The 17,980-nt window shown below is 33.7% G+C and overlaps 1 protein-coding gene across 2 annotated transcripts in view; it reads right to left on the reverse strand.

Moving 5' to 3' along the window:
- CHD1 (chromodomain helicase DNA binding protein 1) overlaps positions 1-17,980 on the reverse strand; it is an 87,390-nt gene that overhangs the window by 18,618 nt on the left and 50,792 nt on the right. For both annotated transcript variants that reach the window (XM_019668734.1, XM_019668735.1), the window contains exons 20-31: positions 16,631-16,779; positions 16,168-16,264; positions 15,957-16,052; positions 13,097-13,273; positions 9,701-9,861; positions 8,358-8,399; positions 6,630-6,760; positions 5,767-5,905; positions 5,389-5,539; positions 4,280-4,402; positions 3,344-3,469; positions 2,124-2,264 (exon numbers count right to left, since the gene is read on the reverse strand). In XM_019668734.1, coding sequence (XP_019524279.1) covers positions 2,124-2,264; positions 3,344-3,469; positions 4,280-4,402; positions 5,389-5,539; positions 5,767-5,905; positions 6,630-6,760; positions 8,358-8,399; positions 9,701-9,861; positions 13,097-13,273; positions 15,957-16,052; positions 16,168-16,264; positions 16,631-16,779 — 1,533 coding nt within the window. The remainder of the gene's footprint in view (positions 1-2,123; positions 2,265-3,343; positions 3,470-4,279; positions 4,403-5,388; positions 5,540-5,766; positions 5,906-6,629; positions 6,761-8,357; positions 8,400-9,700; positions 9,862-13,096; positions 13,274-15,956; positions 16,053-16,167; positions 16,265-16,630; positions 16,780-17,980) is intronic.

A 17,980-nucleotide genomic window follows, 5' to 3' on the forward strand; every position in this document is an offset into this window, starting at 1 on the left:
ACAGCAACTTGTCTGTTCCCCTTCCCCCAATTCCCCAGCACTGTTCCCATCCCCCAATTCCCCAATAAAAATCTTTAAAAAAAATTAAATAAATAAAACTATTCCATTCTTCCTCTCCATAATACAAAAGGTTTTAAGATCATTTATGAAGGTTAATGGAGAAGAAATTCATTGGGCACAACAGACAGTTTTCCATTTCAGCAGTTACATGAACAAGTCAGAAGACTAAGGAGGAAATGTAGGCAAAGACAAGAGGTGCAATTCACCTAACTCAGTAATGGAGCAGGCAGAATGGGGAAGCCATTTAAAGTTCAATGTTTTTACCTCAGAAAAGTAAATGCATGCCATCACCTGCCAACACACACACCCAATATAGAGAGGTGTGTTAAAAAACATCAATAAAAAATGGATAGAGAGGCTTAATGAAGATATAGTTCACAAATAGAAAGGTCAGCCTTAAAAAAGTGCTTAGGAATCCCAGAATGTGAACTTGGAGAAGAGCTAAAAATGAAAAGTCCAGAGATAAGGTACACATTCAAGTAAATAAGATGAGACAGGAGCAGGGGCAGCTTACTTTGAATGTTCCCAACATTCTCAGGGTTTGGAGGGATGTCAATAGCCAAAAGTGAGGAAGAAAAGAAAACTGTAGCAGGAGCTATTATATTTAAAGAGCATTCAAAATATCTGAAGTTATATTAGGGCATATTATGGAATCACTAGGAAATGAATAAATGGGTTCCTTAATCAACACTCTCTAGCCAGGGTACAAAATAGAGGAGAAAAAGGGACAAGAATGTGAGCTGGGGATCTAGAATGGCATGGTAAAGGTCAAACAAACAATTTCAGAAGGTGAAAATTTCTATTTTCCAAGTATATAGTATTTGATTAATACCAGTGATAACAATGACTTAAGATTATATCCGAGTCTAACAAGTGATGGGAGTATGTAAGAGCCCAAAATAGCGTATAAGTTTCAGATTCTAGAAATCCCTAAAGATTTTTATATGAATATGTATTTACATATTTTTGTGCATACATTTGCATATAAATTGTTTGTGCATACATATAATGTTTATACAACAGACTATAAATTTTCCCTTCAGTGGCTACTTGTAATTGTATATTTCCTATTCAAATTCTGATAATTCATACCTGTCTTATATTATTCAATCTTTTTCTCTAAAATTATTACCCTTTCCTGATTTTGCAGGACTTTTTTTGGTCACCTACCAATCTACTGGCATGTCTGAATTCAATAACAATATCCAACACAACCACGACTAACTTTCTGAGCAGAGACTTGTTCTGAAAGCTTTTACATGCATTTAATCATTTAACCCTCATACTTTCCTAATAGCCGTGCTCTGACTCCAGAGCCAGTATACTCAACATACTGCTTTCCCACACTCCAACCGTACTATGAAGTTTTCCTCACAATTTGTATCACAACTAATTTCACAGTTGAGACCAACTCTGGGTTCCTGATTATATCCAGTAACTAAACCCTTTGAAAGAAGGACAAGACAGATTCTCCCTTACTTTGATGAAAAGCATGGTGGCATGTAAAACCAGTATATTTTAGATCAGTGTTATTCACAGTGTGGTGTATGAACCTGCACTAGTCCACTAGGAGATAAGTACAGAAAATTTACAAACTTTTATCAACTTAACGGTGCAATTTTATGTCTACTGAATCTAGTAATAAAACAAGTTACATTTTTAATATATTTAAAAATTTTTCATTTTGTTTTTATATTTTCTTAAAGTATTGGTCTGTAAAAGACTAGAAAAGAAGCTAGTCCTTTACTGTAGATAAGAAACACTGTTATATAGATAATAGTAGTTAAAAAATTGAAAGGCTTAAAAATCTACAGGTAGAGGGGAAAATGTTCACGTTAAGTAGTCCCTAAATGCCTCTCCTTAAAGTCTTTATTTAGATGTTTTTCCAAGTTGATTTTAAACTTAAGATACCTTTCAAAATTTAAATATATTGTTTTTATCAATCTGAACTGCAGTACTATCAAATTCAAATACATTTCTAAATTAAAAGCTCCAAATGACGAAATTGCAATTTAAATGTTGTATGAATTATTACTAATAACCAGAAACTCTTAATTACTTACAATGCTGAATGTCTTCTGATCAAGCTCTTCAGATTCTTCAGATATGGGAACTGGTTCACCACTTGCAGTGATATGAACTGGAGCATCTGACACTGAAGATTTCTTGGCTCTTTCCTTGCTATCAGACTTGGATTCGCTCAACTGAAGAAAAAGAGAAAATAAAAATAAAACTCAACAACAGTAAAGGGAAACTGATTAACACTTCCAGAAAATAATTACTCTCTTACTATATTCTATAATTATTTATTTACATTTAATATTCTTATCTATTTTACCTTTCCCCAATTTTATTTGTGGAATCCAAAAATAAAGCTACTCTATAATGTTACCCTATCAGTAAGTATTTTAAAAAGGATTCAAACCTGTTTTTCTTCTCTACTAGATACACACATGTATTTTTAAGAAACTCAGTTATTGAGGCTAATTTGGGCAGGTAGGCAATTTATTCTCCTAAAATGTAAATAAGCTGATTGTGCAACTTTCTAAATTTTACATTATGATTTGCATACCTTTTCTTCCTTTATGCCTTTTTCTTTCTGCATAGCTTCTTTTACTTTGTTTTCTCTTTTTTCTTTAAAATCTTTTTCCTTTATATCTTTCTTATCCTCTTTTTCTTTTATCTCCCTTTTAAGTTCTCTTTTATTCTCCTTTTCTTTTGCTTCCCTCTTTTCTTCTGGTTCCTTCTTTATACAAACATCTGGCTCAGGTTTTTCTTCACTGTCTCTTTCTGTTTTAATTTTTTTATTTGGATGTTTCACAGAAGTGATCTCATCCTGGAAAGTGCAAGTATGGCCAATATATTACTAACCAAATCTTGACAAAGATTAATTTCCTTTCTTTGCATGATTATGGATTGCATGTATGTGGATACTGAAAGAAATACCCAGAATCCAATTAATAATGATACATGCAATGTTTACCTTCCTATATAAAATAAGGTAAGCCAGTCCCATTCAAAATTCATAATAAAATTAAAGGAGACAGAACTTCATTTAAATGGCAAATGTTTGAAAAGGAAGGACCTTTACTCTATCCCTCTAGTGATATATAATAATCTATTGGACGGGTAGAATACTGTTCTGTAAATGAGGCTAATACTGAACTATTAAAAAGAACTTCATTACCTAAAAGTAAAATTTTAGGCCTTCGTTTAAATTTCAAATGTAAAGAATACCGAAACATGCTATGCTCCCTTTTGCTTTTCTAAAATACATTCTTACCTTATCATCTTCATCGGACTTTTCTGAGGGCAGGGGAGAAGAATCACTCTTTATTTCCTCTTTCACTTTTATAGACTTCATTGCTTTATTCTTCTTAGCTCTTGCTTTTCTCCTCTTTGAACCTCCCTAAAAATAATTATATTTATTCTAACCAACTCTATAGATTCCATTTAAAAAAACTTCTTAAATATTAAATCTAAAAAGCTAAAAGAACACATATTCCTAGCCAATGCATAGCCCATTACTAATAAGCTATGCCAATCTTAGAAAGTCAACAAAAGTCATGTAACTTAATAATTAGGTATGTATTAATGTGAATCAATACTAACCAACAATAATTATTTTTCTTTAAAAAAAGTTAGAAGCAGGAGTGAAGAGAAATAGAAAGAGGGTTTTTTACCATCCTAAGTTATTATCTTCAACTAAGTTCAATGCTACCGAAGACAGCATTAAGACTTATTTTTAATGGTACATAGGTAGTTATGACATTGTGGTCATAGGTAAAATTTTAAAGATTGCTGTAGTTTCCAATCACCTCTCTTTTAGTGTCTTCCTACACATTTTTTGGTGCCTCCTCATAAATAAGCTCAGTCATCTTTAATGCTGTCCCTTAAGCTCTCCAATGTCTTCAAATAAAACAGTAATGGAGGCCTGACCTCTCCAAAAGTACTCCACTCTAAACAAGTAGCTCTCACTGCCTCTCCAAATACTAGGAAAAAAAACAACATAATCCCACTTTTGAAAGATATGACTGACTCATCAGTGTTAACACGAAAGCTGAGATAATTTAGGCAAAATATTACCATATTTAAATAATGCTACTAAATTACAGAAAAATACACTTACAAGTTCATATTAACTACAGATGTCTAAACTAAACTTATCTTACTGAAAATGAAAAGTAAGCTGCCCTTAAGCGTCTGCATTTAAACTTACTGCTCCAGAAAGTCTCTGGGCTTCTTTTCTTGCAAGGTCTTTACTCAATAATTTGATGAGGTAGTCTGCACGTGTCTGCAACTGTTTTGCTTGTGGTTTTTTATCAGGATCATCTGGAAGAATCTGAAAACCAATTAATTTTTTCAGGTTGTCTTTAATAAATAACAAAAAATTTACACACTAAAAACTGCTTATCCATTTTTTAAAAAATGTATAATTCACTAACAAGTTAGAGTTCTTTAAATCTGTAGGCATAAACAACTTAGAATGCAAAATACATATTTCTATACCTATGCCACAACCAAAGATTTAGTTTCCCTGGGAATGAATTCTAATAAACACAAGAAAAAAAAAATCCTCCATTCAAAATGAGAACTCAGTGTGAGGGTAGAAATTTCTTTCGAATATATAATAGTGAATTTAACATCCAATGTTATTATTAAACATTATGATATTCTTAGATTTCCTTCCTCTCTATAATATAGCTAATAATATACAAAAATTCCTAAAATACAAAGTATCGTCTTTCTAGAAGATGACCCAAAGCATGTACTGTCAGAAAACTTTTACAGTGGGAATCTAAACAATTTAAGTTTTGATTCATAGTAGCAAATGAGAAAATACCAATATCTGAAGGAAGGCTCCCACTTTTCCTTGAAGAAATCTTAAAAGGTAACTTAAATGATAATAATAAGGCAATGCTTCCAGTGTTTTCCATTCTAGGCAAAGAAATTATTTTAGCTAATATGGTAACATCAAATCACCAAAAATTCTAAACATGGATATTTTTTAAAAATTATAAAAGATTTCAGAATCCTTTTTTGCTTTTGAATAATGTAGTTAATAAACATAAGAGATTTGCTTTTAACCTAAAGAAAAATATACCTATGTCTTGGTAACAAAAATATAATTTCAGATATAAAGCAAAATCTCAAGGGACCATTGACATTCAATCCCTTCATGAAAACCTGATTCTAAAGAAGCCAAGGTCACATAGATAGCTAGAGTCTTGGATTCCTGACTCTAGTTGAGTTTATTTCTAACATCATTTAAAAACAAAAATTAAATTCAACATTAATGATCAATAGAATCAAGAAATATTTAAGTACCTTGTGTGTTAGGCTCAGGTCAGGATCCATTTTAATCATTTCCCAGCTTCCATATCCGTATTCATAGATGCCAATTAACAAATTGGAATCATCTTCTTTGCCCCAGTCTATATCAAAATGAGCTGCCTTTGTGTGGCATGGGATAGTATACCTAGCATTAAAGTTAACAACCAATGTCAAATTTATAATTGCCTTACTAAAAATTAATTTTGAAAAACGTATTTGAGCTATTAGAATTTAAAATACTATGTTTTATTTTATATTTAAGAACATTGAGTCAAAACAGCCAATGACATAAAAAATATTTTTAACCTACATTCATATCCAAATTATTAAATAACAATGAATATTTTACAATGGGAAAAGTAAACAACTCACTGCTTTCTTTCTTCTGGATCTGAAGGAATGGATTTGTGCAATGGTATTAATTCTTCTTCGTGGGAGATGACTAGCTTGGCATTCACCTGTACTCCTGATATTCGGAATGTTGGACCCTTTACTTTTCCAAGTCTACCACCTTAATTTTTTTAAAAAGAGTATAAAAAAAGTATAAAATATATAATTCTACAAAATAAAAAAACAACATATGGTATTACTTATATTAATAAGTATTATTTATTTACCTATATTAATAAGTATTACTTACTTTATTATTAAAAGGGGGGGACTTGCTGGCAAACCTTAAATTTTACTATAAGATTTTTTTAGTACAAATTGGTGATTATAACATAGAAGATTTGAATTTATAAAAAAGCATTTCAAGTATTTTAGTGTTTTATCAACTGCATAAGATACATCAATCTATTAATATGGTTAGCTTCTAAATAAGAGTTCTTGTGTGATTTTTCCCCCCAGTACATCTTGGTTACTAAATCTTATCTAAATATTTTTATTTAGGTAGATGAATTGCAAAATAACCATAATGAAGTAACTTTGCCCAACATCAGTATCACATGTGTATTCTCAGAATATCTTTCCCACCTATGCTAAAAATATTACTAACAGTAATTTTTGATGTTACCTCCCAGCCAGAATTATACCAGGCAGATAGATTCTAATGCCTTTATCAATACAATTCTGTGCCCCATTTTCTATTACTCAGGAATAGCCTTGCTCTGTTCTGTTAAGCAACTTTTAAGACTAATGAATAGGTAACATAAGATATAATACCTATGTAATTCAATAAATCATATTTTGAAGCTTCTATTTACCTCTTTAAACCACTCTCATTTTTAGATTACCTGTCCGTTCTGTTCCTGAAGAATTATCCTTCAAAGCTTTAATGCAACCATTATGTACCAATTCTCCTAGTCGTCTGAGGTCTGTCTCTGACTTATCAACTAATTCAGCATCTCGAGCAATTGCATCTAATCTGTAATAAAATAATTTTCAGGTAAATGTGCAAAATGAAGTGGTGCCATTTAAGATAGACTTAAGTTTCTGTTTATCTCAAGTTCTACAAATCACACTATTGCATGCCCTACAAATTCTAGTTCACCCAACTGGCACGCAGTACATAAGAACCAGGAACAGGGCCGGCCAAGTGGCTCAGCTGGTTAAGAGTTAGCTTAAGAGCACAAGCTCTGAGCAACAGGGCTGTCGGTTAGATTTCCACATGGGCCAGTGACACTATACCCGAGCTGAGCTGCCAATGAGCTGCCAACAGGTGGCAGGATGGCTCAGCTGGTGACAGCACGTGCTCCTAACAACAAGATTGCCTGTTGGATTGTGGGCTACCCCCACCCGCAACTAAGACTGAACTCAGCACCTTGAGCTGAGCTGCCACCCGGATGGCTCAGGGAATACAGCATACAGTCTTAACAACAAGGCTGCTGGTTTGACTCCTGCATGGGATGGTGGCTATGCCCACCTACAGCTAAGATTGTAGCACAGCACCTTGAGCTTAGAGGCCAGGAGCTGCTGATGGGCAGCCAGATGGCGACTGGCACCGTCCACAACTAAGACTGAAGAACAACTTGGCTGGTCCCCCAATCCCCCAACTCCCCGACACTGTTCCCAGGAAGATGTGGAGTAAAACAATTCATTTATATATTCAAGGATAATAATAAAGTTAACCAATTCATTACAGACAGAGCAAATGTATGCTCCAAATTTAAAGATTATATAATACTGTATAAAAGCTTTTCATAGCTGATTAGCTCTTAAATTCAAAAGGAAGTAGTTAAGCATTATGATAGTTATAAAGGTATGAGTAAAATGCCATAGTTTTCATTACTATGCACTGAGTCAATAATATAATTATTAATGTTAAAATGCTTTTCATCACATAAAATAATTATGTAAGTCATTGTATTGCATGCAAGTCATCTCAAATTAAAACAGATGAGGGCGTTTTGGAGATTAAAGAAACAGTTAAATCAATTTGGATCTTTATCACTCTATCTAGATGGTGGGTTTGCCACACAAAGGACAAAGAATATCCAAATCACCAACAATTACTCAGATTAGCCAACAACTTAAAAAAAAAAAAAAAGTGTCTTGACAGTTTGAATTTTACTATGGTTTGTGTAAAAAGGAGCTGTAATTAGGGAAACTTAAGAAAATTTCCCTGGTAAGGGAAAATAGAACTGGTCTTTAATCAGGTTAGGTTAGCAATTCAGCTTCTCTACGGATGAAACTGCTAGTTTATAGGTTTGTGATTAAAAAAAAAATGAGATAAAGCATTTGAAACATACCTTACAATTATAAAAATGCAAAGTACTTTACAAGTATATTTATTTTACAGAAAACTTCCTTTGCAAATAAAAATTTAGAGACTAGCAAGAATTAAGGGTAGTAACAAAAACACTAAAAATTTACTCGAATTTTTCTTTCTACAGATCAACTTTGTAAATGCCTGTTTAAAGCAAATTTAACAAAGTAGCTAAACTGAATATTAGTATAGACCAAAAAAGCAGACAAACACATAACACATGCTATAATTCTATGAGAGTAATAGATGTATTTACCTTTCCAAAGGGCCACCAAATTTCTTGTAACTCTTGATAAACCTAACAGAAAATAATTGTGTGGTTTAAATGTGGGCTTCACTATCCATTAAAAAATAGATTATAAATAAAAAATAAGAAAATTCTTGTTAGTGCAAAATTTAATTCAAGGCACCATTTACTAACAAAAAAATGAATAAACTATGCTAGAAACCAAAATGTTAAAACATTAAAACATACCAAGTAAGACAAGACATATTTTAACACCCAGGATGATGTTTAGAAGCCAATATAAATAAAACAATACAAGCTAAATTTTATTTTAGAAATTACTTTATTATTTTACAAGACAAAAAAGGTTCAAGACTACCACAGGAAGTGTCTCCAGAATTGTCAATCATATTATACCTCCTCACAGTCCAAGGGTCGATAAAATTTTACTGAATATAGCTTTAATTCAGATGTATGGTTTTATACCAGCAATGAAAAATAAAAATTTTACTTAAGAACAAAGCTACCTAAGTGGTTGATGGATGAGAGAAAATATCCAGGAAAAGTGGAAGTTGAAATGCCTCTTCAACTAAAGACAGAAAGTCCAGCAAAACAGGTGGTCATAAAAGTACCCTTAATAAAATCTAACAATATATTTAGTTTTCTGGTAGAAAGAATGAGGAAGAACTTTATCAGTCAGGTCTACGATGTGAAAAAACAAAACAAAACAGTTACAATGGCTTGAAAGAAACAACTTCTCAAAATACAATGAATAACCTTTTTACAAATTTCATAAGCAAAAATGTTACACCAAGTAAACTGTTACTGTATTACCCTCAAGTAAATATGTATATACAAATAAACATATTTGGAAAGGAAACTACAATTTATGTTGCATAGCCAATCTTACCTCAATCCCTACTTGGATGTATTAGAAATGCTCTTAACATGGTTACTTTCAAAAGGAGTTAAAAAACTAGAAATATATGGAACTAAATTATTGCCGCGCAAAAATAGTAATGTTGGGAGTCATAACTGTAGTTAAGAATTTTTAATAAATAAATCTAATGTACTGAAATATATGTTCACTATTTAAAAGGGCCACTATTCTGAACCACAGTAATAAAACCAAAAGAAATTTAGCAATCTAAGTAGACTAACAAGAAATAAATAATATGCAAAGATCAGATGTCAAACTTATTTTTCTCCTCATAGTTATAATGATCACCTAAAAGCAGAACTACCCGATCCCTACACAATTATCATGTATTTGCCTCCTGTAAAAGTTTCCTTGAAAACTATGGGATTTCTCTATTTTAGTTTCACCCTCTAATGAAAGCGAGTTGAAGTAAAGTGGTCTTATGTCATCTTACCGCCGAATTTCTGCATCACTAAATCCTTTAATATTCTCTCGAGGGATAGTCCGTGGTCTTCCACGTTTCTTTGGCCTCTTCCTTTCTGAGATCGAATCACTATCAGATCCCGAGTATCTCCTACTTCTACTGCGCCTCCCTTCACTTCCATTGAAACTAATCTGGAATTTGAAAACAAAAATTTACCCAAACTTACAGTAAAGGTTTCTATTATAAGAACAAAGAAAATACTATAAAAGACAGAATGAACGAATTCAAATGTTTTTCTACTATCAAAAATATTCTATAAACAAAATTAAGAAACAAACAGAAAAATACAGCATGTTAGTGATAAAGAGTTATTAACAGCCTTAATACTTAAAGCATTCTTATAAATCAGCAGGAAAATGTCCATTGTCCTTTTGCAAGAATATGAGAATGGTTATTAACAAGCAATCAAATAATATGAACATAAAATTATACATCACTGGTACATTTTTTAAGATGAGAAACTAACAATGAAATGCAATTCTTTTATTAATCTATCAACTTGATCAATATCAATTGAGCAATAGTAGCTAATATTAGTAATAGTGCAGAAGAATGAACAGTGATAAACCCTTAAGGCAATTGGGCAATATTATACCTGTACAATGGAAAGCTGAGAAACCATTAAAAATTGTGTTGTAGAATAATTAACATTCATTTTATACTGTCAAAAGCAAGTTCCAAATTAATGACGCCAATTAAATTTGGCAAATGACATGTATAAAAAAATTAGAATTATGTATACCGTACTATTATTACTAGTGGTATCTCTGGATGGACAGATTGTGTCACTTTTATCTGTTCTCCTAAACATTTACTTATTGATATTCTAATTAGGCTGATCAAACGTTTAAGAGAAAAAAAATGCCAGTTGTACCTCTATAAAAGCCTACTTGAAACACCCATTAGATGTTTAACAGATATATCAAAACATATTTTCTGCATGTCTTTGGAGTTTTTCCAAAGTCTCAGTAAATATTCTGAATGTCTAATAGCTAAAAAGCTTAGGAATGTCAAGGATGGGCATTCAGTTCTTGTTCTAACCTCCTTTCATCCTTTTACAAAATCTAGTTTAATGCTATGCTTCCCGTGCAGTATAAAAGTAAACCATTCTGGGTTTGAAGAAATAAAAACACACAAGAAACTGCCTACAAGGTCACTTTCAGGCCAAACACACCTTATTTGGTCCCATTTCTGCCTGGGATGTAGAACAGTTGGTAGGTTGCTCCCACTCTAACAAAATCATAATCTACAAAATCTAATCTACAAAATCATAACTTTTCCTAAACACATCAAAATCACAAGGCAATCTTGTAGTCTCAAACATGAGAAAATATAGCAGCTTGTAAGAAGAGATGGAATTCAAACACTGGATCACTTGTGAAGAGCATGAATGGCAGGCATCAAGTTCCATACAAACAAGCAGATACGAGGAAGTTAGGTAAAATTTGCTAAAGGCTGAATGGGGGCTACCGTGAGAGCATAGGATCCTTAGGAACCAAAGACACAGCAAGAACCTGCTCCCACTCTCAGGCGATTGATTCCCCACAAACTTCTACCAGGTGCTCAAGAGAAAGGCTAGAAGCAGGGAGGAAAATTAAAGAACACTTTCCTTCCTGGTGCAACCCTGGAGAAAGGGAGCAGTCGCCTTTGAGAAGATAGGCAGGAAACCCTGCCAGACCCATCTCACTTACTATGAGGGCACAGGAGAGGACCTAATATAGTCATAGAAAAACTCTACCCCTGGGAGAAGGGGACAAGAACTAGGGTGAGGCAAGTCCCTCATTTGCCTCAGATTCAAAATTTAAGGAGGCACCAAAAAAACTCAGTAATCAAGACAACTAATCTTATAATGCAATATTCTCAAAACCAAAAAAAAGTTAATGCAAAAAATCCTAGTATTCAAGTTTTCCCCTTTTGCGGCAGGGTCCACTATACTCGTAGCTTGGCATTGCACTGTTACCGTTATTTTTAACTCTGATTTATTTTAAACTCTGATATTTTGTTCATTTGGGCAATTAAATAAACATCAACAAATCTTTAAAAATTCAAATCACAGGGCCGGCCAAGTGGCGTGTTGGTTAAGAGTTGGCTTGGGATGCCAGCTCTGAGAAGCAGGGCCCCGGTTCGGATCCCACATGAGGGCCAGTGACACTGCGCCCTCTACAGCTAAGATGGTGAACACAACTCCACCTGGAGCTGGGCTGCCGTGAGTGGCCAGCAGTGGGCGTGAGCTTTTGTGAGCTGCTGTGAGCCACCGTGCGAATGCCTGACCCAGGAAGAGCTCAATGATAATACCAACATGGGCCAGTGAAGCGACGTCCTCCACAACTAGACTGAAGAACAAAAGGACAGCAACTTGTCTGTTCCCTTCCCCGATTCCCCAACGCTATTCCCCTCCCCTAGTTCCCCAATAAAATCTTCAAAAAAAAAAAATCAAATCACATGTTCTCTGACAACAACAGAATCAAACTAGAGATCAGTAACAAAGATACCTGAAAAATCTCCCAAATACTTGAAGATTTAGACAATAGACTTCTTTAAAAAAAAAAAATCCCATTGAAATTAATGAAAATGAAAATACAACAGACAAAAATTTGGAGATTCAGAAAAGGCAGTGCTTAGAGACAAATTTGTAGCATTAAATGCTAATATTACAAAAGGTCTTGATTTAATGGTCTAAGCTTACAACTAGAGATACTTAAAGAAAAATAAAGCAAAAGAAGAGTAAATAATAAAAAATAGAAATCAATAAAATTTAAAAGAGAAAAATCAATGAAATCAAAAGGTGGCTCCTTGAAAAGATAAATAAAATTAACCTCTAACTATACTGATCAAGAAAAAAATTACCAGTATTAGAAGTAGAAACAGGGGAATCATTAAATATCCTACAGATACTAAAAGGATAATGAGATATTATAAGTAACTTTATGTCCATAAATTCAACAATTTAGATAAAACGGACAAATTCCTTGAAAGAAACAAACTACCAAATTCACTCAAAAATATATTCTGAATAGCTCATATTTATAAAACAAATTGAAGGTACAGTTAAAAAATCTTCTAACAAAGAAAACTTCAGGGCTAGATGGTTTCCCTGACAAATATCACCATACATTTAATAAAGAAATACTACCAATTCTAAGCAAACTTTTCCTAAAATAGAAGAGGAGCAAACACTATCCAACTCATTTTATGAGGCAAGGATTATCAAATCAGATGAAGACATTACAAGAAAAGAAAATTACAGACCAATATCTCTCATAAACAAATGAACAAAAAAATCAGTCCAGGTGTGAACACTCTTACAATTTAAGGAGGCACCAAAAACGGATATTGTAAAAATATCTTTTAAATTTAAAAAGTCACCTGCTTAGCACAGTTTCTCATTCTTGGAAGCATATAAATTTCTTCAAGTTCCTTTTGTCTTTCTTCCTCTTCTAATCGTCTTCTTTGATCTTCTGGAATGATTTCTTCCCAATTCTTTGAATTTCTTTCAGGTTCCAACTCAATGTCATCTTCATCCATATTTGAAAAGTTGGCAACCTGATAAAATTCCAGAATTTTCATAAAATAAGCATAAAAAAAGAACTCATTCTTAAATTTTATTCTTCTTTTTTAGGGGGAAGTGGCATACCAGAATAAGACAAAAGTTAGATATTCTCAGGATAACGAATACATAACTATGGATTAAACCAAATATGAATGCTAAACTATCTAAGTTCATTTCATTAGGTCAAAGTAGATCGAATGACATGATTTCTAAGAATTCTCTTCTAGGAATGATTCTCTTTTGTCCTGCTATTCAACAAAATTATTACTACAAGAGAACTAGAAGAAATTAACAGAACAATAACAGTAATTTATAGTAGTAACATGCTAAATCACCTTCTGCAGGAATAACCACGCAAGCCTATTAACTACCAAGTGCTGTAGAATAATCCAATATTCTTATTTTTATGATCATAAAATAGTACCCAAAGAGCTACTGACAAGAGACAAGAGTTCTAAAAGCCTAGATAAATTTATTTAGGCTCCCTAAGCCACAGTCTCTTCACCTAAAAAAAGAGATAGTAACAGCAAACTAACTACTGTGAAGATTAAATAAGATAATACATTTAAGGAACTGTGCAGTCTGGTATATAGAAAGCATTAGTTAAAGCTAATTTCCAATATTAGTACATTAAAACTTATAGATAACTGGATGAAGACAAGAAAACTGCTTATTCTACATAAGGAATGGAGCTAAAAATATTATGTTTATTCTCTAATGTCTGTTACTTAAATGTGATGATACCCCTAAAGCCACCTATGTGTGAGTATCAATTCACTGGTATAAAAATAATCAATATGGAGTAAATATAGTCTCTAGTTAACTTACCAGTGATTTTTTTCAAATTTTCAATTAGTCAAGTTAAAAAAACAAATAGTATAACTTCACGTAAAGAGTTAATTAGGGGCCAGCCAAGTGGCTCAGTTGGTTAAGAGCTCGCTTGGGAGCGCCAGCTCTGAGCAGCAGGGCTGCGGTTCAGATCCCACATTGAGGGCCAGTGATGCTCGCCCTCTACAGCTAAGATGTTGAACAACAGCTCGACCTGGAGCTGGGCTGCTGTGAGTCGCCAGAGACGGCGAAGGCTGCCGCGGGGCTGCAATGGGCTGCCGTGAGCTACGTGAGCGGCTGGCAGCTGGTGTGAGCTGCTGGGAGCCACTGTGAGTAGCCAACCAATGACGGGTGAACGATTGCCTCACCCGGGAAGAGCGCAATGATACCAACATGGGCCAGTGAAGCGACGTCCTCCACAACTAGACTGAAGAACAAAAACAGCAATTTGTCTACCTGTCTGTTCCCCTGCCCCCAATTCCCCAATAAAATCTTTAATAAAAAAAAAAGTTAATTAGGGGGCCGGCCAAGTGGCGCATTGGTTAAGAGCTGGCTTGGGACGCCAGCTCTGAGGAGCAGGGCCCCAGTTCGGATCCCCCATGAGGGCCAGTGACATTGCCCTCTACAGCTAAGATGCTGAACAACAGCTCAACCTCGAGCTGGGCTGCAGTGAGTCGACGGCATAGGGTGCAGCCCCTGCTGCAGTGGGTTGCCATAAGCTACCATGTGTGGCCAGCAGCCGGTGTGAGCTGCCAAGAGCTACCGTGAGCGGCCGTCCAGAGGCCGGCGACCGATGTGCCTCACCCGGGAAGAGCGCAATGATAATACCAACATGGGCCAGTGAAGCAATGTCCTCCACAACTAGACTGAAGAACAACAACAAAAAACCCAGCAACTTGTCTGTTCCCCTTCCCCCGACTCCCCAGCGCTGTTCCCCTCCCCCAATTGCCCAATAAAAATTTTAAAGAGTTAATTAGGCCATAACCAGAGTCAGTGCAAGTTCCAGAAACCTTCACTTCTCACCAGGATTACCGAAATAGTCTTACTAACTTATTTCCCTGCTTAAATTCTTTCCCCAATATCCTTCACATTGCAGCCAAAGTGATCCATTAAATTACAAAGTTTTTATTCACTGCTATGTCCCTGTACATGGCACATTGCAAGTGCTCAATAAATATTTGTTGAATGAACAAGCGACAAATTGAATTGAACATTAAAATCCTTAGTTTGTAGAAAATGGCTGGGATAGAAAGGAACCTGCTTCTTTATACTAAACAATTGGCACACAACAGACTCTCTGAGGTCAGTTGACTTACGTTGCTTTAAGGACTCCTTGCAACGTTTTAGCCCTCTCCAAACCAGGGGTACTTACTAATGAAAGTTTATTGTTTACTTTGCCTGACTGATTTACTGAGTCTTCTTAGTTGTGATAATGCTTAAATTAATCTAATGTCAAAAACTGCTCCAATAAAAATCAGCTGAAAGCCTTCTATCCTGGAAATCTAAATAAGAGATCATATTCATTCATTTACCCCAATATTTGAGGACATGCTATCTGTCAAACACTATTCTAGGTGCTAATTTAAGAAATTAACAACCCTCTGCATTCACTAAATAAATGCAACTATTCATAAATGATTTTGTCCCTTTCAAATCAGGCTGCTACTGGTTTGTGAGAATAAGGAAAAAATAATTTTACACACCAGAGCAAACTTTAATACAAAAAAAAAAATTAAGAGACAGTTTTGTTTAAAAATTACCTTGCTGATTGTGCTTAAAGAAATTAAAAATCAGTCTGTCTCAATTTATATGAGTATAATTATAAAGAAAATTTAAAAGAAAATTTACCTTGAACTGGGAAAGCAATTCATCTCCTACAGTTAAAGGGCCTGGTTCATTTTCATGAGTTTCAGCCCTCTTCAAGATTTCATCTATATCCATTTCCTATAATTAGAAAGAAATCTTTATTTTAAATATAATTAAATATATGTTTTAAAGTAAATGTACTTTGTACTTAAATATAGTTTAAACAGATGACACATTTGCAAATTTTTGTTACCTGGGGTTCTTGTTCTTCTCCTTCAGGTTCCTTAAAAAGTTCCTCAGCACCAAACTTTAAAATGGCTGATAATTCTTCTTTATTGAAAGGAGTAGAACTAAAATAAGGAAAAACAAAAATAGTTAATACCCACAGTTAAATATTTAACATTTACATAGCACCTTTATGAATTATTGACATAGTCACAACAGTTATATGACATAGTTAGATAGGTGAAGTATTAGCAGTATACTTATTTTAAAACTAAAGAACTTAAAGCCTAGATGTTAAAGGGATTTCCCCCAAGATTACAAAACTAGAGTGGTAAAATCAAATACTGAATGTATGTCTTTGACTAAAAATTAGTTCAATGCTTTAAAATATAAAAACAATTATTACAACATTAAATACAGTAACATTTCAAAAAAATGAGTGTAGTAGGATTCTAAAAAGACTTTTTTTTTTTTTACAGTAAAGTAACTACCTTGAGGGGGCAGAACCTGTGTGTAGTACTGTCTTTCCAGTTGTGTCCATTCTTTGAATCACAAGATGATCTAAAACCATCTTTTTTTTGGCCCTTTCAAGAATATCTTCTTCAACCGATCCCTTTGTAACTAGACGATAAATATTCACCTGTAAAGATATGATGACACATCAACATTTCAGTAAAAAAAGGATTTGTTTTGCTAATATGACAAGCCCAAATATTGGTATATAGACTGAAGCTCATCCTACATGAAGCTTTCACTGGTTAAAAGCAAAATGAAAATTAAAAAATATATAGCATTGTGTTCAAAGTTAACTTTCTTCAATCAAAGATTATTTTGAGGGTATGTCCTTCCTCCTTACATTTTGGTTAGAAGACTTTGTTTGCTTTTTCTTTTTTAAAGAATGACAGTAATTTTTAAATTATCTTTTAACTGAAAAAAACTGGCAAACTTATGACAACCTTACCCAGTTTTCTCAATTCTGATTGTTTTATCATTCCATATAATCCAAAATTCTATGATCTGCTCCCCAAGTTAAGTTAAAGGCCTGCCCTAAAACAAAGGTTTCCAAAATAGACAAAAGTTGACATGTAGTAATTTTGCCCTATTTCTCAGTCAGTGGTTCTGTAACAAATATACCACCATATAGAGATAATTTGAAAATTTATGGAAACATTTTTAGTTTTCACAATGCTTACATGGGCTCACCAGAATTTAGAGTATAAGAACCAGGTATACTAGATATTCTGCATTAAACTGGACATTTTCACAGTGAAAAATAATCCGGTGTCTTTCAAATCTTTCAAAATGACTCTTAAAAACCTTTTAAAATTACCTGAGTCTAAATTCTAACTATTTTAATATAAACACAAAGCATTTTTACAAAATTATGCCACACATTAATTTTTTCAGGATTGTAACTATATGTAAATAAGAAGACAATTTGGTAATTGTTTTATTCGAGTCATTATCAAAAGTTATTTCCAACTGCTTACAGTATTGGTATCACCAATAAAACTCATCTGCCTGAAGCTGATGCAGGATAATATTGAATGTCAACTATAATATATATATATATATATATATATACATATATATGTATGTATATATGTATATGTGTGTGTGTGTGTATCTCTCTCCATGGGATGTGGAGCACAGCATAGGGAATACAGTTGATGGTACTCTAACAGCTATATATGATGATGTCGGAGGGGAAGCGGATTTGGGGACAGGGGCAGGTTATCACTTTGTGCGGGGTATAAATGGCAATTCATGTTGTTTTGTACACCTGAAACAAATATAAAAAAAAAGTAAAACACCTGAAACCTACGTAACTTGACTAACCA

This window comes from Hipposideros armiger, unplaced genomic scaffold (assembly GCF_001890085.2).
Source record: "Hipposideros armiger isolate ML-2016 unplaced genomic scaffold, ASM189008v1 scaffold_536, whole genome shotgun sequence".
In the NCBI taxonomy this organism is placed as follows: domain Eukaryota; kingdom Metazoa; phylum Chordata; class Mammalia; order Chiroptera; family Hipposideridae; genus Hipposideros; species Hipposideros armiger.